The 23,175-nt window shown below is 38.8% G+C and overlaps 1 protein-coding gene across 2 annotated transcripts in view; it reads left to right on the top strand.

Moving 5' to 3' along the window:
* The first annotated feature begins 13,572 nt into the window (after window positions 1-13,572).
* Window positions 13,573-23,175, top strand: part of myom2a (myomesin 2a) — a 46,753-nt gene continuing 37,150 nt past the window's right edge. For both annotated transcript variants that reach the window (XM_033624052.2, XM_078166478.1), the window contains exons 1-6: window positions 13,573-13,691; window positions 14,624-14,767; window positions 17,959-18,051; window positions 20,047-20,185; window positions 21,651-21,805; window positions 22,432-22,524. In XM_033624052.2, coding sequence (XP_033479943.2) covers window positions 14,646-14,767; window positions 17,959-18,051; window positions 20,047-20,185; window positions 21,651-21,805; window positions 22,432-22,524 — 602 coding nt within the window. In that variant the 5' untranslated portion in view covers window positions 13,573-13,691; window positions 14,624-14,645. The remainder of the gene's footprint in view (window positions 13,692-14,623; window positions 14,768-17,958; window positions 18,052-20,046; window positions 20,186-21,650; window positions 21,806-22,431; window positions 22,525-23,175) is intronic.

Here is a 23,175-nt window from a genome sequence, read left to right on the forward strand (position 1 = left end):
GAGGCTGGGTTTGGCCGTGTCTCCTCCCTCTGAGCTGCTAGCTCCCTGTTGGCTCTGGGGAGATGCAGCGGCTACACACTGGAATGGTGGTTCTGCTATGCCCTGCCCCCACTTAGTGGTCTGATTGGCTGAGCTGGGGGATATGAAGGAGAGGAAGAAGGGGAGGGGTGGATGAAAGGAGGAGGGGGGCTTCTCCTACAGCAGCAGGGGAGTGAGGACTACAGAAAGAGGAGGAGGGGGGGGATTGTGAGCTGAACAGGAAGCTGCATCTGCATGATAACCTGCCTCTCTCCTCCCATCAGCATGGAGAGGCAAAGACTTCCCCCGACCGGCACGTCTTGCACGTTGCCATGGAGGTGTACGTGCAGAGGGGCAAGGCAACCACACGATGATGTCATCATCCATCGTCCTGCTGCATCGCACTCAGCATCAGCTACAGGCTGAAGGGCATCAGAGACAAGCTGCAACATCCAACCATCTCGTATCGGCTCCTCACATGCGACATTTAGTGGAACAGGCTTCCAGGGTTTCTTATCTCCTGCAACACTCTCCCCTCCCACAGCAACGACTGCCAAACCCCCCTGAGCAAGGCGCACAAACACACGCCGGAGAGCTTGCATGTTGGCACGTAGTTGCTTGAAACTTTGGTTGGTAACGACAATACCCAGACCCTCTACTGAATGACTTATGGTGACTTACGGGCTAATGTCTCAACAGAATCTGAAAAAACTTGTCTGTACATTTATTTTCAGTAGACCGACTACTGTAACAGTGTCTGTACAGGTCTCCCTAAAAAACAGCTGTGGCTGATTCAAAACACTGCTGCTGAAGTCCTCACCAGAAAGCAGATATCATCACTCCAGTTCTGAGGTCTTTACACTGGCTTCCTGTGTGTCAGAAAATCCATTTCAAAATGCCACAGTTGATTTATAAAGCACTGATTGGTTCAGGGCCCAAATACATTACTGTCTTCTGTTTCACCATGGACGCCTCTCAGGTCTGCTGGGACAGGTCTGCTTTGTGTCCCCGGAGCCAAGACTTAACATAAAGAAGCAGTGTTTAGTTTTTTGCACCACATTCCTGGAACAAACTCCCAGAAAACTGCAGGTCTGCTGCAACTTTAAGTTCTAATAAGTCAAAGCAAGCTACATCACGATACTGACAAATTCGATCACATTAACAGCAAAGTGATTTCATTCAGACATCGATAACAACAGTGTTGATATTTAACAAAGATCACGGCGTCTTTATGTTATACACCGTTCTCTCTATCCTGTACAAGTGTAAAAGCACCGCCTCATACATCCTGTTTGATGTGCTGATGTGGTGAAATCGGCAGGCCTGTTGTGTGAAGACTTTTCTCTTTGCCGCAGCCTTTTATTCTTGTATTTTATACTTGCTTTAGTCTTGTTCTTAATTTTATTTTCTATCCTCTAGCTCTTTATTGCCGTTATAAAGTGTGCTGCCAAAATGTGCTGTATATTCTTGACCTCGGGAAGATGTAAAACATTCTAAACACAAGGTGCAATCACTCAGCTATATCAGGAGTTTTCAGTAAATACCCCACAGACTTCTATAAATGTATTTTGGTACACACAGTGCATACATTTTTTACCAACTTACCACTCTGTGGTGTTTAGACTAAAAATGTAAGAGGATTAACTCAAATAGCATAAAGAGCAGGGTAAAAATACCTGCTCTTCTGTCCATCACACACAGCTGTTTAGGGGTATGGTTACTGCTCAGAGTTGTGGTATAGAGACTGCCCATGCTTTTAATAACATTGGATTATGAGGAATGCTTGAATTATATTCAACACAGCAAGAAAGAGTGAGAGTAATGCCCAAAGTAACAAATAAATACACTTACGCTCCTCAAACAAAACAATGAGAAAAAAAAGAAAAGCTCAAGTGGAAATGGATTCTCATTTTTTCTGTTTGTAGTTACTTACTTAATATTAACTCTAACCATGTTTGGAAGATGTTTGTTGACAATGAAACATTTTAGAAAACCCAAAAAACTTGCTACGCTTCAGAGTGTGGCATTTAAAAAACGTTCTTGCCACCAACTGTTGAAGGCGGGCAGAGAGTGCTGTTGAATGTCGTGCCTTCAGAGTACCTTACATGTATAACATATTGATAGATCTTATTGCACATTATCATTGTAACTTCTGGTTTTGCGTGCCAAATGTTCTGTGTGTTTGGGGTGCTGGTGGCTTAGTGGCAGAGCAGGCGCCCCATGTACAAGGCTGTTGCCGCAGCGGCCCAGGTTTGAATCCAGCCTGTGGCCCTTTGCTGCATGTCATCCCCCCTCCCTCTCTCTCTCCCCCCCTCACACTTACCTGTCCTGTCCATTAAAGGCAAAATGCCCAAAAAAATATCTTTTAAAAAAAAAAAATAAAAGTGTTCTGTCTTTTTGGTTTGTTTGTTTCTTTAGTTTTATCTGCTGTACTTTTTTTCCTCTCCCGTGGATTTCATAATGTATCCATCCTCAACTTATTTTAAAAGTTAGAACTAATAAATATATTGTCGAAATAGAAGTTGCTCCACATAACAGAAATGTATTAGCTACACACAACTGGCACAAAAGTAAAAAAAAGTATGTGAATGGTTGCTCAAAAGCTCTGTTGACAGAGCAACACAACAAAAACATGACATAACCGCCAAAACAGTGCTCTTGTACATAGAGTATACTTTATATTACTGGTATATTGGAAAGTATTGGTCTTCTGAGCCATGTGTTAAAGCTTTCCTTTCTGCCAGGTAGTTCATTGCATTCAGTTGAAACTCCTGTTAAACAGTGACTGATTAAAAGACTTGTATAAAAGCTTGTGGAGCTGAGAAGAAGAGGAAATTGGGACAGATTGTATTTCACTTTTTAGTTTTGATATTTCAGTCGCAGTGTTCATATCTATCACCGGTGTTTTTTCCTCTGTATTAGTGATTTTGAGCCTTACTCTCTTTATGTGAGTAATAGGGAATTTATACTTCTGCGTCAAATCAATGCCGAAGCTATGGTGTAGGCTCCACGTCGACGCCTTAACCTACATTGTAGCCTGACGTGCACCTCCCCAGAAATGTAACTATGCGTCGAGGTGACACAGACTGAGCTGAAACCATTTCCTTCAGTGGAAATGAAGCTTTTACTTACTTTTATTTCACAGATAAGAAACAATAAATTGTGAAGACAGTCCACTAAAATAGTATTTTAAGTCTTGTGTGTGATTTATCCTGGCTTCATATGAGAAGAGGAAATCTCCACTCGTCGCTAAGCTAATTTATACAATGTAAACTGCCATAGGTTGGCGCTAATAACGTTAGCATTTTGCATTTGTTTGGAAAACATGTTTAGTACGACAGCTGTTTTGTCGGTAAATCTTGTGAGATGTAATGGAGCCAAATTGTGTGCCGTTACCTTTGTTAAATGTTGCTGTTGTCCCTGGCTTTATATGAGAGCAGGAAAAGACCGAGTTGCTAGGCTAATTTATACAATGTAAGATGCCATAGGCTTGTGCTAATAACATTAGCTTGTTGTATCTCTGGGGAAAATGCTGCGAGTTATAGTGAAGCTGATTTGTGTACTTGTGTTTGAAATGGTCTCTATGAAGTCATGTTTTATGTGTGTTTTGAATCAATTAAACTTTACAGCACTTCACAGAAACCTCCACCGCCGACTAGCATTTTGGAGGTGTAACTGCAGAGTGACACAGACACACCACGGCACCAGTATGAATACTCATAACAGCGTAGGCTACAGCGTAGGGTCTGCTGCACAACTCTAAATCCCGTTCTTTTTTGTAAGACTTTGGGGTTATCAATAAAGTCAGCACTTACTGTTTTTTTAAAGCCCAGTTTGACCTCAGCACTGCTGCAGAATGTGATTGGTTACCATAGCAACCAGACTCTGGATGGATCCTATAAGAACCATAAGAGAATAACTAGAGATCATTGAGACAGTAAGCATCCCTCCATCCTCTCACATGTGCTGATGTGTGTTTTGTCTGCAGTAATATTATTGAATGCTCTATGGAAAATATCTCCTGCTTGTGGCACAGTTTAAAAAAGGTCTGCTTTAAGTTGTCACGTGGTTTGAAGCCCCTCGTCGTGTTGCTGTTGAGGCCTGATGCAACAAATCTCAGTGTTGCTATACATAGTCAGAGACCCCTCCCCTCTCCCCCCTGCAGCTCCGTTACGTCACCACGTTCTGCGTAAAATGACCCATGTCTGCTGATTCAATGACGTGCAAAGCCTCTGACGTTCCTCTTTTTTCCCCCCGAACCGCTGCAATTCAGGACTTCCTTCACTGATTCCCCCCTATCCTGCCCACAGTGCCCCTCCCTTTCCTCCCCTGTCCCATCTTCTGCCGGCTGTAACCACCAGTCAGTGAGTGCATGAATGAAAAGAACAGCTTCCCAGTACCGATCTTACCCCTCCTCTGTGCCTCAGGAGAGCAGCTCAGAAAGGAGACAGAGAGGAGGGAGGGCTCTGCATTCATTCACTCCCCACACCAGGCACAATGTCCAGCCTGGTGTCATGGCTGCCTCAGGGTGACCTTCTCTACTGACCTTCACATTTGTAGTTAATTCAGTGTCCCTACTAACAGAGCCTGCTGACACACAAACCCAGTAAGCCTGCTTTTCTTTGCAACATGGTTATGTAAGCAGTAAACTGATGCTTTTAAGAAAGGTGCAGATCAAAGTGAAACTCAGGTGTTAACCTTGAAAAATTGACTGACTAATTTTAGCTTTTAAAAAAATTAATGTTTGTTTATTAAGATCCCTATAAGCTTTTGCATTGCAGCAGCTATTTTTCCTGGAGTCCACACCCTTTATATGGTGACAATACACAGGTACACATTCACACTACTCATCACTAACATAACACATCCTAATGCAGTGAATAAAACACTTAACAATTGACACAGATTACATAACGCAAACACAATTCAGTTTTATTAATAAAGCCCAATATCACAAATCACAATTTGCCTCAGAGGGCGTTACAGCATACGACATCCCTCTGTCCTTTGACCCTCACGGCAGAGGAGGAAAACTCCCCCCAAAAAAACCCTTTAACGGGGGGAAAAAGGTAGGAACCTCTATGTGACAATAATGATTATGTGTGTATAATAACAGTAGAAGTATGACTATAAATAATAGCAGTAGTAGGAGGCGTCTGGCAGGACCACGGCAGCAGCACAACCACGACACACGATCCAAGCGTAGCTGCGATTCAGGGTAACCTGCAAGACGGTGGAGCACAAAGGCTCTCTAGAAGCAGCAGAGTTAGTGACATGCAGTAATAGGACACGAGTATTGGTAAATGAAGAAGAACAAGCTTTTCAGCATCTGAGAGCAAGAGACAGAGAAGGAGGGAAGGGGCTCAGTGTGTCATAGGAGGTCCTCCGGCAGACTAGGCCTAAGTCAGCCTAACTAGGGGCTGGTCCAAGGCAAGCCTGAGCCAGCCCTTCCTATAAGCTTTATCAAAAAGGAAAGTCTAGTCTTAAATGTGGAGACGGAAACAGGAAGATGATTCCACAGGAGAGGAGCCTGATAGCTGAAGGCTCTGGCTCCTGATCTACTTTTGGATACTTTAGGGACCACGAGTAACCCTGCGTTCTCAGAGCACAGAGTTCTGGTGGGATAATATGGCACTATGAGCTCTCTAAGATATGACAGAGCCTGACCATTCAGAGCTTTGTAAGAAAGTTGACTAGCTCTGACTGAATCTATCATGATCTAACAGATAAATATTGTCATTTAACATACAGTAGAACAGAATGCCTGTTAAACCTTTATACACCAAAGCATACTTATTAATTACTACAGTTTCTTATTGAGTAATGCTCTTTAAGCTTTTCTTTTTTATATATATATATATATGTATCAGTTTGTTGTGTAATGTAAGTTAGAAGTGAATTTGTTGGCATCACCCACACCCCGTTAGACTGGTTCACGACTTACCTCTCTGGCCGCACTCAGTTCATTCAACTCAAGTCCTTTAAATCCATCCCTTCCTCCGTCACTTCAGGTGTGCCCCAGGGCTCTGTCCTGGGGCCCCTCCTCTTCATCACCTACCTCCTTCCCCTTGGCAATATATTCCGCAAATTTAACATTCACTTCCTCTGTTACGCTGATGACACCCAGCTCTACCTCACCACTAAACCCTCGTCCAATCTCCCGCCCACCTCCCTCACTGATTGCATCACTGAAATAAAAATGGTTCACCCTAAACTTCCTTAAATTAAACAGTTAATGTCTTTTTAATGTCATTTTGTGTATCTGTACGGTGTCCTTGAGTGCCAAGAAAGGTGCCTTCAAATAAAATTTATTATTATTATTATTATTATCTGAGTTTTGTTTTCTCTGGAAAATTTTGATGGGCAATCTTAACTAATCTAACAATCGGTTAATTTAAAAATTTTTTTTTTTTTTTTTTTTGGAAACATTAAACAATGATGAAAAAATTGCTGGTTGAAGCCCTCGTTGTGGGGATCTATGAAGTGTGTCAGGAGTGTTTATTTTACTTCGTAGCAATGCTAAATATTCTCTTTCCTGACATTTCAGGTGTGACATCTGTATAGAAAATAATAGAGAGTATGTGTAAAAAGCAATAAATCTGCACCTTGAATTACTAAGTCATAAAAGTAAACACCTGTAAATCACTGACTCTTAATATAAATATGAAACATAATGATGACCACTGTTATTCACGGCACTTTAATCAGTTAGGATTTCAAGATTCTGAAATTATTCTCATACATTTAACAAAAGACTTACTCATGCTAAAGAAGCTATATTTTTGGTACCATAATTTTGTTTGTTATTTAGTTAGAGGGATAACTTATAGATTCCAGTGAAAATTTTGTGGAAAGTTACCTCATTGGTGGCACCAGACCAATTAGATTGCAATTAATGCAGTTTAAATTTTCCCAAATCGTTTCCCTCTAGCAAAGGTCTGAACCTCATAAAGTCTAAATTACATTCCATGGCCTACCCCATGTCTATTGAATAAAATCACCAATGTACATGTCAATATAATTTCAACAGTACTAATTTTCGAAGTAGGATACTTTTAACACAGACAAATTGAACTTGAAAGACACTTGTATGGAAACTAATATCTAGCTTTACTATGAATAAAAATAGTCCTAGCATAATGGACTCAAGGTCTACATTTTAAGTAAAAGAAAATGCCTTTTTTTCCAAACAGAGCTTTGGGCAGCCCCTTTTCTCTTTAATATTATTATTATTAGTAGTAGTAGTAGTAGTAGTAGTAGTAGTATTTACATTTTTTCCTACTTCCTTTCCTAGTCAGAGAAACTGGCCTGAGAATGCCCTGCCAGTAGTTTGGATCCCATGCACATATGTTAGCGCTCATTGATGAGTCTTGAATGGCACTTTGTTTTAATCATGTTCATAGCACAGAGAGCTGCCTCGCAGCAGTACGCTGATCCAAACATGGTCAAGGTTTGTTGTGCTACTTTAGAGGGAACAGTCTCAGGCACAGGCTGTAGCCAGAAAGCAGCAGGTCAGTTGCCTCATGCTGTCACCTCTCTCATATCTCTCTTCTCTTCAAGAATGTCTATGCACAGTGAACAATTGATTTGATTGGCTTAATTGAGTGACATATTGCCATATTAAGTGGAGCTGCTCTCAAGGAAAGTTAGCAAGGTTACCAAGGTTATAGAAATTATTGGGATTCATCCCCTTAGAAACATGAAATTATTCAGTAAATCTGACATTAATTCACCAGTTAGATCCAAGAGATATGTACAAGTTGGACGTTTAGCATTGTCTGGACAATAATAACATCAACAACAATAATAATCTTTATTTATAAAGTGCTTTTTTAAATGGAGTTACAATGTGTTTAGATGTCAATAATTAAAACAGACAAGACATTAAAACAACTTTTAAAAGAATTGGTAAAAACTGAGACCCACTCAGTAGATTGCGATATTTTTTTGTACAAGTGGAAAAATTAATCTGATGGCAGCTCTATGGAGAAAAGTCAGGGAGGCAATCTTTCTTTTGCTGAAATCAGCAACAGTAGTTTTCCAGATGTTTTGTCTGCGCTAAATTAAAGTTTTGTCCTGACAGTGTCAAATAAAAGCTCAAGGGGTCACCCAAGTTATTTGCAGTCATCCTTTCTGGGGTGCCATGAACACCCAGACCAGGTGTCATAGAAATCAGGCCAGTAGACATGAAGATGAAGATTTGGTCAAAGTGTCCGGCTGATGAATGGACCGAATGGCTGACTGAATGACAAACACCCCCATCCTGACGTCCCACTGCAACCGGGATAAGGAAAAATCTATGACCCATTCATCATCAGATCACAATATACTGGAATTTCTCCTCATTAACTTGAGTCACAGACAAAAAAAAAAAAAAAACAAAAGCTGGCGTGCCTGTTGAAATGGATGCAGCTGTTTGCATTCAGTCTAAAAGTCCAGGAGAATGTGGCTTTCTGAAGTGATGAGGCCTCTCAAACTTGTGAACTTCCTGCTCATCATATTATCATGCTCCAATAACCTCTTTTATTCCCACTACAAACATGCTGTGTACTGGGGCCAGAGTGAGGGAGGAGACTGGAATCCAGCAGGAGATCACACACACACACACACGAATACACCCACACACGTCTATCAACTGGCATAAATACAGGGGGTGGATAAAGTAACTACAGAACTATTTAACAACACAGCAGCACTGCAAAAATAAACAAACAGCTATTAGTTGAAGCTCATACGATGTTCGGTTCTCAGAGGACAGATTTAACTTGCTTTTTTTGAAGCCATGGGTCATGTGTCCAGTTTAGTGTATTCCAGTCAGTGTTGGTGAGGCTGTGTGTGTAGTGAAAAGAAAAGCCTGAGAGCGCATGGGTCAAAGAGTAAAGCAACATTAACTACTGCACCTCACTGGTGTCTGCCTTCCACTACAATGGTGGTTAATGCGATTTTGATTAGTGGTGCTCAAAGATTTGAAAAAATGGCATTTGAAAATGTTGCAAACAAACATTACTGTCATTATGTGTTTGATTTTAGTTAATCAGAGTGTAAATTCAGTTTCAGATGAAATATCTGACAAAAACAAATGGAAATACTTATTCTTGCTGTGTTAAAAACATAAGGGAAAGCTTAAATTACTGAATTGCTCTGCCAGTGTTTCTTATGTCCTCCTTTTCATGTCTTACAATTGTGTTTTAATCACTTGTCTTAGAATTAAAATCCTGGTATGCTGCTGTAAAATTAAGTTTAGCATAATTATTATAACCTAAATTCACAATTACAATAGTGTCAAGCCCCGGCCGATATCCCTGCTTCCTATCATCTCTATGAGTAAGAGAGATGAAGCAAAACATATTGAGGTGATAAAACTTTTTTTCCAGATCAGCTGATCTTCCACAGCAACTTCACATAAACAGACACTAGATGGCAGCATTTAACAGAGAATAACACCAAGCTGGATGTGGATTTAAAGGGGTGCTCTACTGATTTTACACATCGTTACCCCATGAACACTTCTACAGTTGTATTATGGGACATTTAGGATTCAGTATTTTTGGAATTTGACCATTACATGTTTTCAGTGGTGGAAGAAGTACTGTAAAAATATTTAAGTTACAGGTAAAAGTCCTGCATTCAAAATTTTACTCATGTAAAAATATTAGCATCAAAATATACCTAATGTACCAAAATAAAAATACTCATAATGCAGAGTGGTCCATTTCAGGGGGAAAAATACATATATATATATATATATTTATGTGTGTGTGTATATATATGTATATATATATATATATATATATATATATATTTATTTATGTGTGTATATATATTAAAAAATATTATGATTAATAATTATTGATGCATTAATGTGTCGCAGCTGGTAAAGGTGGAGTTAATTTAAACTGCTTTATATATTGCTGGGTAACTGTATCCATAACATTGTATAACAATGTGTTAAATTATTTATATTTTGTATTCATAATCTGGATTTTAAAATTAGTTGGTAACTAATTTTCTCTAATAAATGCAGTGATGTAAAGTTATGTAGTAGCATAAAATGGAAATACTGTAAAGTGCAAGCACCTCAAAATTATTCATAAGGACAGTACTTGAGTAAATGTACTTAGTTACGTTCCATCACTCAGGGGCGTAAATATAGACGGTGCAAGCAGTGCCATTGCACTGGGGCCCCTGGGGTGGAGGGGCCCATAGAGAGAGCAAGCCCTTGCAAGTGATTCAGATTAACACTTTGGAAATATATCTGTGTTCAAAGATAAATTATTAAAGAAGAAGATTATTAAGTTTATTAGTTTTCCTTGTTCTTTTTTTTTTTAGTCAGTAGCTAGTTAAAACAAAATTATATGCTTTCTCTATATAAGCTATACAATCTATGAATATACTATAAGAACTATTCAATTTAATGATGAATTTCTTACTCTATTTGATTATTTTTGTCACATATGTAATGATGATTGTTGGGTAATATGTGTGTTGATGTTGTCCAATGTCAGGTCCACATTATTATCTATTTATTTATTAGAAGAATCCAAAGGTATGAGTAGAGGGCACACATGAGAGGTGCATCAGATATATTGCATATTTTCCAGTTTAAGTAAAATAAGAAGAATGCGTTAAAAACAGTTCTTGTTTTATATTTCACGTATCTTACTATATAATGACGAAAACTCTGTCTGTCTGTGTGTTCCATGTTTTTCTCCTCACTGACTTGGTCAATCCATGTGAAATTTGGCACAGTGGTAGAGGGTCATGGGAGGATGCCAATGAAGCAATATTACATCAATTGGCCAAAGGGGGGCGCTATAGCAACCGATTGAAATGTCAAACTTTGAATGGGCATATCTCATGCCCCGTATGTCGTAGAGACATGAAACTTTGCACAGAGATGCCTCTCCTCATGAGGAACACATTTGCCTCAAGAACCCATAACTTCCGCTTATATAGATTTTCCGCCATTTTGAATTCTTTGAAAAACACTTCAAATGGATCTCTTCCCAGGAAGTTTGAGCGATCTGCATGAAACTGGGTGAACATAATCTAGGGACCAATATCTAAAGTTCCCTCTTGGCAAAAGTTGGAAAACTTACTAAAACTGAGCTTCTATAAGGCAATGAATATTGCGGAGGGCGTGGCTCATCACATAAAGGTGTATAACATCTCAAGGGTTTCACCCATCACCACGCAACTTTGTAGGCATATGACCACACATAATCTGAGGGGACCCCTCCATTATTGACCCCATCAAACAAAATGGGGGCGCTAGAGAGCTCATTTCTTATCTAGGCCTAACCGCCATATGGATTTTTACTAAACTTGGTAGATATGTAGAACAGGATGCCTCAAGGTGACTGGAGAAATTTAACTCTAATTGGCAACTGGGTGGCGCTATAACAACAGAAAAATGCTTCAAAATGGCTAAAATGCAACAGATCGCTGTGGCTCCCCCTGTGGACCAATGTTGTTGTTTTTTCTAATTTATGGTATGACTAAGTCATGGTGTGCTGTCACAGAAACTGTCAGTGTGTCATTCTGTCTGTCCCACTTTTTCAAAAACTCTGTCTGAATACATTGCTCTTCTTAATGGGTTCAGTTGACTATTTAATCTGCAATTTCCTATGACTTGTAGCCCAAACACACACCATGTGAAACTGTACGTGGGCAACTGTACACTCAGTCGGTATGGACTAGTATTGTATATTGATTGTAAAGTAACTGAAGTTTGTCTTTGTAGAAGTGGCCTCTTGTGTAAAGGTGGGAGATGGATGATCCTCTGGAGTCAGTTCATCGGGACACTTTCAGTAAGTGCCAGTCCAACAGTCACTGATCTAGCTTGGGTTTCTCCTCCTTATGTGTGCATTGTTTTTAATTACCTCATTGATTTTGATTTTTTTCTTTTATGATTTACTTTTTATCAGCATTTAACATTAAACCTAAGCTGTATGCGTACATCAGATATACATCGGATGTTCATATATGTCACAGATCCCATGGTGGGCTTTTCAAAGGCACATATACAGAGCAAAAGAAAAAAACAATACAATATAAAATACACTCAATTTTGTGAAATTTTGTGACAATAAAATCAGGCCTATGAGCATAGGTGGTTGACCCATTTTTCCCAATGTGCAACAACATGCTGTTATCTTCTCCATATTGTAAACGTCCATTGTAATGTCCGTCCATACCTTGTTTACTTTCTTTTATTTTTTTTTTCTCATAACTTCACATAAACCTTCCCTAATTGCATCTTATCGTGAAAAAAAATGTACATTTACGCGGGTTAAACTAAACCTCCTGTGTCCTCCTTCAGCCACTTTGCCAGCACACTTTCAGTAATGTCTGCCACTGTATCTTTTCCCCTTATGTTTTTTCTATTTTACAACAACACGACATAAAAAGATAACAGGCCTTAGCACCTCACATACTTCATATAAAGCTTCACTTACAATGGCAGATACATTTACATATTCACATAAAGAGTTCCACATTTTGTCAGAGTGTATTAGAAAAGTCAGGAGCTGAATATGCCCACAGTGTCTTTCCTGATACCACCACTAGGGGTCACCAAAAAGTGAGATTTAAATTGTGTAAACGTGTACTACACAGCCTCTTTACAGCCACACTTTGGGGCTGTTATACGGACATGTTTATAATGTAATGCACATTTTTAGGGTTTAATGAGTTTATGTGTTTTGTTTAAGATTATTCTGTAACTGTGAGCAAAGCTGCAGGCCAGTGTCCTCTAAACAGAGCGGGGGAGGTGACCTTTCCAGTGAAGCCACATGGCAACAACTGCAGGTCATCTGGGCAATAAAATCAAGGCCTGCTGCCTCTTCTGAGTTCACTGTATGATTTCTATCACATCTGAGTTTCACCAGCTCTGCCTCATCAGTTTAATCGCTGTCTTATTTTATTTTTAAATGGACTGTGTAAATGAAAATAGCTGCAAAGGCTCTTGTACAGTAAGAATCGGGGGTATCACTGTGACGAGGAGGACAGGCTGTTATAAATAGCCTGACTGCTGCCCACAAGTGTTGAGCCAAGGAGGACAGGCTGTCTCCAGAAACCTAAAAAGGTCTCATAAGGCTTTCAGTTTGGCTTTCATAAGGCTTTTTCAATTAGCTCAGAAAGTCTTTATGGCTGAATGAATATTTGTGAAATGTAAAGGTGAGGTGGCTCTTATCAGTCTTGTTAGAGGAGGAAATCAGTCTCCCAGACACTAAGAGGAGACTGGCAATATGCCACTTTAACATTGATTTAAGGACTTCCAAAATGAGTTGCTGTTGTGTGAAAACAATATTTCATTTTAGAAATCCAGCCTCCATACGCATTTAAAAGACATTTAAGATGTTCTTATAACCTTTCAGTAAAAGTCTAAAGAAAGAAACCTTAAATTTGATAAATGCAGCAGATGAAACGTACCTCTAAATAATTCAATAAAATTGCAGGTACTGATGCACACTCTTCATCTCCAAAGTGCAGAATGAGAACAAAATTTGGGGGTAAATGCTATATATAGTCTTAAGTGCGTCCATACATGGGGTGGAAGGGGAACAGCATTCCTCCAGTGACAGGGTAATATTTTTGTTGCCATCAGCAAGTGCTTCCCAAGCGGCATCAGGCTGGTCTTCCACCGCTTTGCGCTGTTTTAATCTCTTGGGGTAAGCCAATTTTCTTAATATTCTATCACAAGTGGGCTGATTTTATTGGAGAAACGTTTTGCAAAATGAGATTCAGAGTAGGAGGGCAGGTTATCAAGTGTGGGATAGTTGAAATGTGTTTGCATAATGAATGGCTTTAGATAATCTGTCCCCTGTGTGGGGAAACAGCAGCAGCCTGTTGTAATCTCCCTGAGCAGTACTTCTTTACATACCAGGGCATTAAGAGGTTGCTGACCCTCTTTCCCTAATTTGTATCAGCTTAAAAAGCTCAGGTGAATATATTTTTGTGTTGAAATAATTGATTATACAGAATGGAATTAGCCTGAAGTTTGGATTTGACAGCTGGTTTAGAAGTTCATCTTGCTCACTTTTAAAGAGCCTGTACTTTCTGATCAATCTCATTTCCTGCATGATGGTTTTAATTAAATTGTGAGAGGGCTGTGCACTGCTGGTAATGACTATTTCCCTCATTTCTCCAATCATGGAATAGGCAGACTGCTGCAAGCTATTCATAGCTGAGCTGTGTTAGGTTGTAAGGTGAAACATTTGAAGTGCTGAGCTCTGGTGTATGTTGGAACTGTCCTGATGCCTCCTTAATGTTGGACTTTAACAACTCTTCCTTTGAGATTAATATGTTTTTATGATATTTATGTTTGCTTTAAATGGTGTTTTAACAATGCCACATTACTCTGTATGATATAATATAACCACAGACATAATTCTTGAAATTATTCTTGTACTAAGGTATGATTGCAACGAAGAAACACTGTGGATGCTTTCAGTATCAGTTAACCTGCATATTGTATATCTAATGACAGCACATAGGGAATTCATAATGGCTGCAGTAACAATAGTGGTTAAGGGACTGACTTGTTTGCTGTCACGGCTAACACATGTTTGGTCTCCCCCTCCCCCCTGGTGCTCGTGGCCAGGTCTCCTTGAAGTGTTCCAGTCATGGCTTCCACAGTCACACCTTGGTTTAAGAGGAAGCGTTCGAGCCAAGTCAAAACTGACTATGCTTTTGCTCATCACACATCACAGTGTGTGTGTGCTGCCAAGCAGCAGACAGCAGTAAGGTATGAAGGTGGAATTCACGTGCTACTTCTGAAAAGCACAGCTCGTGCTGCTTTGCCAGGTAGAGCAACAGTTACGCATACAGTTGCTGCTGACAGGTGGTCTTCATATTCATGCTACATAGTAGGCGTCTGCTTCCTGTAGCTGGCTGTCCATTTGTACGCAGATGCCAGATTTAAAGCTGTGCAAGGCAGATTTTAATAATCTAATCAGCCCATTACAAAGTGATGAAGACTAATGATGACTGCAACAGTGCCCAATCTCCAGTTATTGAGATCATGTAAATTCATGTTCAGTTTGATTTATGAGGTTAAATGAGCAGGGAATCAAAATTCAGGTCAAAACAGTCGGCTAATCAGTGGCCAGCAAGCTATTAAGCCGTTATTTTTGTGACATCAACACATTCTAGATCATTTATTAAACGTGTGCACATTCACTATCATTCTAGGGAGCACTAAAACCGTACAGCAAATTCTTGCTACAAATTAAAAGCAGTCACATTCATAATCTTTGGTCAAATTAATATTTAAATACGCCAGATATTGGTCACATTTCATACGCGTAGCATGTAGTATATAGTTTTAACCGTTGAATACGTACAGCATTTTCTGTTATTTTGTTGCATCAGTATTTGATGTGAAACGTAAACATCAGTGCCGTGTTCACTGTTGCAATGCACAACATTAAAGGGTGGCTTTGGTATTTTTAAACCTTGATCTTATTTTTCCACGTTTTTGTGTCTAAGTGACTTATAGGAACGATTTTTGAATTGGTCCAGTATTTAGCCAGAGCGCTGCAGCCAGCAGCGGTAGAACAGGCTGCAATGTAACCACTGTGGGAATGTGTGCACTGTCTATTCAGGTCCAATAAAAGTGCTTGTTTTTGCCACTGACAGGCTCAGATTGTTATTTTAAATGTCTGACAATTTTATGGAAAGGATCCCTGAAACAACCCTGAAACCAGGCTCACCGCCACCTTTGTACATCTAACTGGGTAACTAAAGGGTTCATTTCAACCAAACCAAGAGTTGATTATTGGTGGATTAGTAGAAAGACAAACCAGAACATTATTTTATTTTATTTTGTTCCTGTTGACTTCAAATTAAATGTGTTTTGAAATGATAAAATAACTGTTTATTGAAACGGAATCTGGTTGGTTTGACGATAATTCCAGGCTGTTTCTGGCTAAACAAAAATGATCTTATTCTTTAACAAAAAGGCCTATCTCTGTAGGGATCCTTTGCATAACATGATCGGTTACTTGTAATAACAATCTGAGCCTGTCAGTGGCAAACACTTGCCAAGCACTTTTAGTGGCCGTAAATTGACAGTGCGGACATGCCTCTAGTGGTTACATCGCAGCCTGTTTTTCCGTGGCCAGCTGCAGGACTCTCAAGCAATGCTGGGCTAATTTAGAAAATTGCTGTTCCCATTAGTCAATTAGACAAATAGTTTAGTTACAAAATAGTGGAGTTACCATTTAATGTTGCATGTTGCCAAAGTTAACATGACATGAGGAAAGATGGGCATATGAGCAGATGTATATTAACATGCAACAAAGCCTACTGGCTAGAATCAAACCGACAACGTTTCAGTTTTGTGGCATGCACTGGAACTGTTCGGCTGCCAGGGAGCTCTGGTGGCATCTGTAAATTGTAAATCTCACATATAGTAAAGGCAGACTTACTGGTATTACATATTTGTGTTTCTAGATCCAAAAATAGGTCTAAAATATGTTGGTGCCATTGCCCTTTACTGCCAACTGGAGTCATCAGTTTGTTACGTTGCCTCAGGCCATGATTGTTGGGAAGCTCATCGTTAGTAGGGAAATACATTCATCTCTCTGTGCAATGCTTTTCGTTCCTCTGTCTACTGTTGATTTAGTTTGAGATGAAAGATGACACATGTTCAATCTAAAGTCACTCAGGAAGGCACCTGAAAACATTGCGTATCCAATGCAGATGCCGGATAGCTTGGAAGAGATGAAGACCTGCCAAAACCAAACAAGTGAAAAATGTTGCAGCATTAAAAAATGTGTGGTGTGTGTTGGCAATCTTGGCAGTGTTTTTAAACTGGTTACCAGTGGGTCTTTTTTTCCCTGTGTGGTTCAGCAGCTTTGGCGCTACAGCCCGGGATAGGGCTACAGATAATGCTTGTGCTACTGATACTCTGCAGCTTTTGGCTGGTTTTATTATTACAATCACGACAGACGTGTGTATTTTACTAGATTGCTGTGGAATACTTTTTAAAAGTATTGCACCCTACCTTGCTCTTAATCCAACCTTGCTGTGTAACATTCACACGCTAAACCTAATACAGAAGTTGAGGGCTCCCCTGGCTTCGTTGTCACTAGTGATGAGGACACAACATAAAACTGCCACTACAAGCCAAGTTCAGATCACCATAGAAATCTGCTGTCTTGTCATGTAGCCCATTCCTTACTGTATGTCAGAGGCTGCATGCCACTCCCCTGATCCTGACCTACATCTGAGGCCACTGGTCAGAGCTGCAGATACTGATATCACTGCTGACCAAGTTTCTCAGGAAGTTTCCCATGAGAGAGATTAACATGTAGGGCTGAGTGTTTTATACAGGACATGTCTGTTTTCTCTCAGTTTGATCAACCATGTAAAAGTCTTCTTTAAAAATAGTTCCTGGATGTCATCTTTGTCCATGTCCCTTATGCTTATTTGTGGAATTCTCTTCATGTTAGTCAGACACTACGGTAGCAAGTCTTTATAATAGCTTGTCATTAAGGGGAATTTTTAAAATGTACCTTTTAGGTTGCTATTTTGAGCAAATGTTGAGTTTTTGTATAAATATTTTGTATTTGTATTTAGGAGACTTTATAGGTAGTATAAGATTGGATTATATTGGCAATGCAAAGGAGAGAAGTGGATCTTCAACAACACGTAGAGGAGAAGGAATCACAAGTATAGTCCAGGAGTTTAATATAGATTCTCACTGTATTCTGTCCATCCATATTGAAGAAAATAAAAACATGATATTGCAGACAAGGAGGCTTTCATTTAGAATTTGACACTATTTTGTACTAATTATCTCAAACTCAAGAAGAAACTTCATGTGGATCGCTGGAGTTTTTAACACAGCAACCTGCTTCTGCAAAACTAAACCCAAACCCAACCTATTTACTGCCTGTTGTTATAATGTAATGACTGACATCTTCCTGACAGGAAATCAAGCTCTAAATCGGTGAGCCAGGTGCAGTCCCAGGCCACGGAGGCTATGGCAGAACCAGCCTATACCATGCCGGTGTTCCGGCAGAGGTAAGTTCCTATTGGCTGCTGTCATATGCCAGGGTTATTTTAGGTGTAAGGTAATACTGAACCACAGTCTCTACTGGCTGACCCCAGTCAAGACAGCACATTTCTTCAGTGTTACTAGCTGTTAATTTTTAAATAAAGATTATTTGGATTGCCGAATGTTGATTTAAGAGTTGTAGAGCTCATAGTAGTCTATGAGATATATTAAATGAACTCTGTTGGGCTGAAGTACTGGTGCTGTACCACTAGGATGGGAAATACACAAAAGTAATTCTGGGAAATACTTTGTCTTGATATAGAGAATAGCCGTTGTTTGATTATATTTCTAAGAGTTCATTGCACGTAACTAGAAATCCTCAGAGGTTGAATTTAATCTACAGATATACTGTATTCCTCCAATTCTGCCTCAGAGATCCTTCATTACTTTACTTCTAATTGTTAGATGGAGATGGAAAGTGCCATGGAGATTAGATCAAAGGGCCTGATATGAATTATTTTAGTACCCATAAAAGACTCTTAAAAGGTAAACTTTTGTATTTTTCAACTTGGACCCTATTTTCCCATGCTTTGTGTCCAAGTGACGAATGGGAACGACAGTTTTTGAAATTTGTTTGGTATTGAGTGAGAGCGCTGCAGCTAGCGGTTGCAAAGTAGACTGCAACGTAACCACTCAGGGCATGTTTGCACCATCAATGTACGTCACCTAAAAGTGCTCGTTTTGCCACTGACAGGCTCAGATTTTTATTATATGTTTCTGACAATTTATTTTTACCTTTTGCTCGTTCCAGTCTTTGTATTATTGTGTCTCACCAAGACAATATCTACCCAAGAAGAAGTCTTGTTTTGAGATCTCGTGACTTGTTGCAGGAAGACAATAACAAACAGACCGGATCAATCATAAAGTTAAAAAAAAAGAAAAAGGGGGCTTTATTTCTCTGTATGGTTCTTTTCATAATGTTGTCAGACACTTACAATAACAATATGAGCCTGTCAGTGGAAAAAAAAAGCACTTTGTCGACATACATTGACGGTGCAATATTGCACCCGAGTGCATCTGTTTCATGGCTGATGGCTGCAGCACTCTTTCTCAATACTGGACTAATTTAAAAAATTGCTGTTCCTATTAATCACTTAGAACCTCTTAACACCTGATATTAATGTCTTAAGTGACCTGATTACAAGTGGACAGCACTAAATAAAAGTATAACAACCACAACGTTGCATTGTTATCTGATCCCTCAAACCACTTACTAAGATGGTCCGGGATGCATTTGATCACACATCTTTTGGAATGTGAACACCAATGCTTTCTGATGCATTCCCAACTAACATTACATCATCAGTGCAAGATGTAGAGGTTGTTTTGGTGACAGTGCACTAACACTTAATAACTTAATCATTTTACGTTGACTTGAATTGAGTGTTCCAAGACCATCCATTGTTTTACCTCATGCAGGGAAACGTTGAATTCTGCTGACAGTGATATCTCCGGCAAACCGCTAACGTAACTAGCAAGTGCGATAGCAATCTTGCTAGTGTGCAGCTAACATGAGTACGGATGTAATAACTTGTGTGTGGGACCATTTGGCCCTCTAGCGCAAGTGACGTAGGCAGTAATGAAATCTGATCACAATTGGTCAGCTGGAGGCACACGAAAGACACAAGTGTGAACAGCGATGACTCTCGCCTGCCCACTTGTGTTCGAATCATCGAAACGCAGGTTAATACCAGGTATAAAAAGGCTCTTGGACACAAAACATGGGGACATAAGGTAAAGGTTGAAATATGCCAAAGTTTTCCTTGAAGTAAAGTTTCAAGTTTCAAGTTTGTCACATACGTGTTTTAATGTTTAGAACTTATTCACCATCAAGACTGTATTAAACTAAAAGTCTAACCTGTGTTTGACACCCAGTGATACAAAAATGATGACTCATATATTTGGAGTTGGTTCCTAGTTGGTTCCTTAATAGTGGGTCAGTTTAAGCTGTGTTTTGTTAGGACTGCTGAAGAGGGAACTGAGGAGTACCAGCGAGTGAGCACGAATGTTGAGAAAGGACTGACTGTTATTCAGGAGGAGCTCCACAGGATGAGGATTGCCACCAAGGCCCAAGTGGATAGTCTCAATATCCAGAGAGAGGTAAGGAGCTATGAGGTATTTCATTATTTTTATCATTTATAGTCTATATGGAACCAAATAATAAACTTAATCTGCAAAACTGGCTGATAGATTTCATGAGCTGAGTTATCAGAGTAGATGTTTATCAGTGATTTGGATTCACTACCCCTAGCACAGCATTTCAGTAGTCAAATGACACATATTGAATCATTTCATTATTGCTTAGGCCTACTAAACATTTTATATTGCCCATATGCAGATGACACTCACCTGTACATTCATCTTATACAGATTACTGGTTCGTGTTGATACTCTGTCTCAATGCTCTGATTAGATTAATGATTGGATATATCAAAATGTCTTCCAGTTTAAAAGGTATAAAATTGACATAACAGTATTGGTTGCTAATTCATACAAAAAATAGTGATTGTTTGTTCCCCCTATAAAACTCTTAAAATATGCAGCTAGAACGAACACACACTGATCTTTGACTACCTTTAAATGTAAGCATCACATTTTGGCTTCCAGTTGCTTGTAATGTTGTAATTTTTGTGTCTTTATTTAGTTTTACTGCTTTTTTCTGTTTCCAAAATTCTGTTAAAAGCTAAAATTGGAATCGGGTTTTTTGCCATGTATGTTTTCACATAGAAGGGATTTGCTCTGATGTTTTGGTGCATAACAATAAACATAATGAGAGAAAATAAAAGATAAAAGCAAGTAACACTGTAACAGCCAAGAAGCATAAATTAAATAGCAAAATTACAAGACAAATATGAAGAAAATATTTTAAAAAGTATATGTACAATATATCTGTTTTTAAGGACGCACTGTACAGTTTTGTGCCAAAATGTGCAGATCCATAATTTTCTGCATATTCAATATGTACAGTAGCTCAGCTGTCTTTAGTGTCTCATTTACTGTTTGATGTAGTGAAAAATTAACTAACCGACCAGGCACCATGAAAGCTAATGTATCATTAAATGAAGTGAACATGTTACCAGTAGCAGAGTGTGGAATATATTTTTTTTAATTACAGATTTAAATACAGTAACAACACAATATATTAATGCATAACATTATGAAATACAGTGAAATTCCCACTGTGTATGAGAGTTGCTATTTAAGTAAATGTGTCTCGCCCTGCCTCATCTTGCATTAAAAAGACAGGCGGATGATGTGTCAGTTAAAAACTGTTGTTGACTGCAGGACTAACTGCTGCCTGCTGACCTCACCTCTTTCATCCAACTGGTCCAGGCAGATTTTAGATTTGTTGATGATGTCACCTGGGAAATGCTGATGATAAGATATTGTCACAGAAGGGTTCTATATTAATGTCGCCTGTGTATTTATTATGTATGGTCAACACCCTTAAAGTAAGCCCCAGTCACAGTCTAATTTCTAATTCATGATTGTGTGCAAAGGCATTGTAGGGAAAACTAAGCCACTGTGATACACACATTCACTTAATGCAATGTATTCTCTCCAGGTTAGGGAAATGATGTACAAGAGGGTGGATTTGTTGGAGGATATTCCCAAGATGCCGGACTTCCTTGTTCCCCTGCGGTCCCACACCGTGTGGGTGAAGAGTCCCGTCAAACTGTTCTGCACTGTGCAGGGAACCCCAAGGCCTGTTGTCAAATGGTCAGAATATTCACATCTCACAGGACTGGGTTTAAGATTTGACCTTATTTATGTCACAATAAACAAGGTCATGTTTAAAATGTGAACTATTTAAGCTAACAGCATCCATGTGTAATAGTGAAGCAGTAACACTCCATTTATAAGAGCTGTAGCTGATGATACTTTTAAGTATATAAACAATGAAACAGCCATCATGTACATGGCAAGCTACAAAACATCCCAAACAACATTTCCACTTAACTTAATTACTGTGTTTTTTTTTAACCATTTATGATGTTTCAGCCACATTTTATGTTTTCCTCATTTTGGTAGAAATATATATTTTGATAATTTAAGCTCTAGATTAGTTGTTTTATATTATGCACTGATAAAATACAGTATTGAACTCCCCCAAGAGGTTTGTTAGCATTCCTTTAATCCTTGTAGTACCTGTCTACAATGTTAAGCATCCCCTCCCAGTAGTCCTTGTCAATATCTGCTGTTATTCAAAAACACAATTTATTTTATTGTCAGATGGTCCATCAGAGAGTTACATATCACCATGCACATTCTGATTTAACAAGTCACAGTGAGAGTGTGTGCTGAACGTGTGGAAAAAACACTCACACACTGCTGGCTGTTTGCAGGTATAAAGAAGGCAAGCTAGTCAACCCACTGAATGCACCAGGGAAGTACAAGATTGAAGACAAGTATGGAGTCCACAGCTTGATCATTAGCAGGTACGGCACAAACACAACTCTGCACAGATGACACTGAATTTTCTGTAAAGCACATAAGAGTTCTTTTATTTGAAGAGTTTCCAAAGATATGACAGTATTGAGTAAAAAGGTCAAAGATATCCAAATTAGAGAGTCATTTTTATTCTGTCAAACAAATACCATCACTGGATGAACTTTTGTTGCATTAATAACATGCTATGATATGGTTTGGTTTCATGCTCAAGTAATATTGTAGTAAGAATTATTTGAAAAAGCTTAAAGCATGGCAAGTTTATTTATGTAGCACATTTCATACACGGAGGTGCTTTTCATAATGAAGTTTTAGAAAAGAGAAATAAAAGAATATAAAATATAATACCCAGAAAGTTAAAAAAAAATCACAAATAAGAATAAAAAGTGTAAAATAAAATAAAATAAAATAAAAAGTTAAAAAACACAGATAGGAAGAATAAACAAGTATGAAATAAATTTAACAAGAAGTTAAAATGACTGATAAAAAGATAAGATAAGATAAAATACAGTTTAAAAAGGGTATGAAATAAAATAAAAAGTTTAGGAAGAATAAATGAGTAGGAAATAACATTTAAAAAAGTTAAATGCCATAAGAATAAAACAGTTTAAAATAAACTAAAAAGGCATAGGTTAGATGAC

The sequence above is a fragment of the Epinephelus lanceolatus genome, chromosome 3, assembly GCF_041903045.1.
Source record: "Epinephelus lanceolatus isolate andai-2023 chromosome 3, ASM4190304v1, whole genome shotgun sequence".
Lineage (NCBI taxonomy): Eukaryota > Metazoa > Chordata > Actinopteri > Perciformes > Serranidae > Epinephelus > Epinephelus lanceolatus.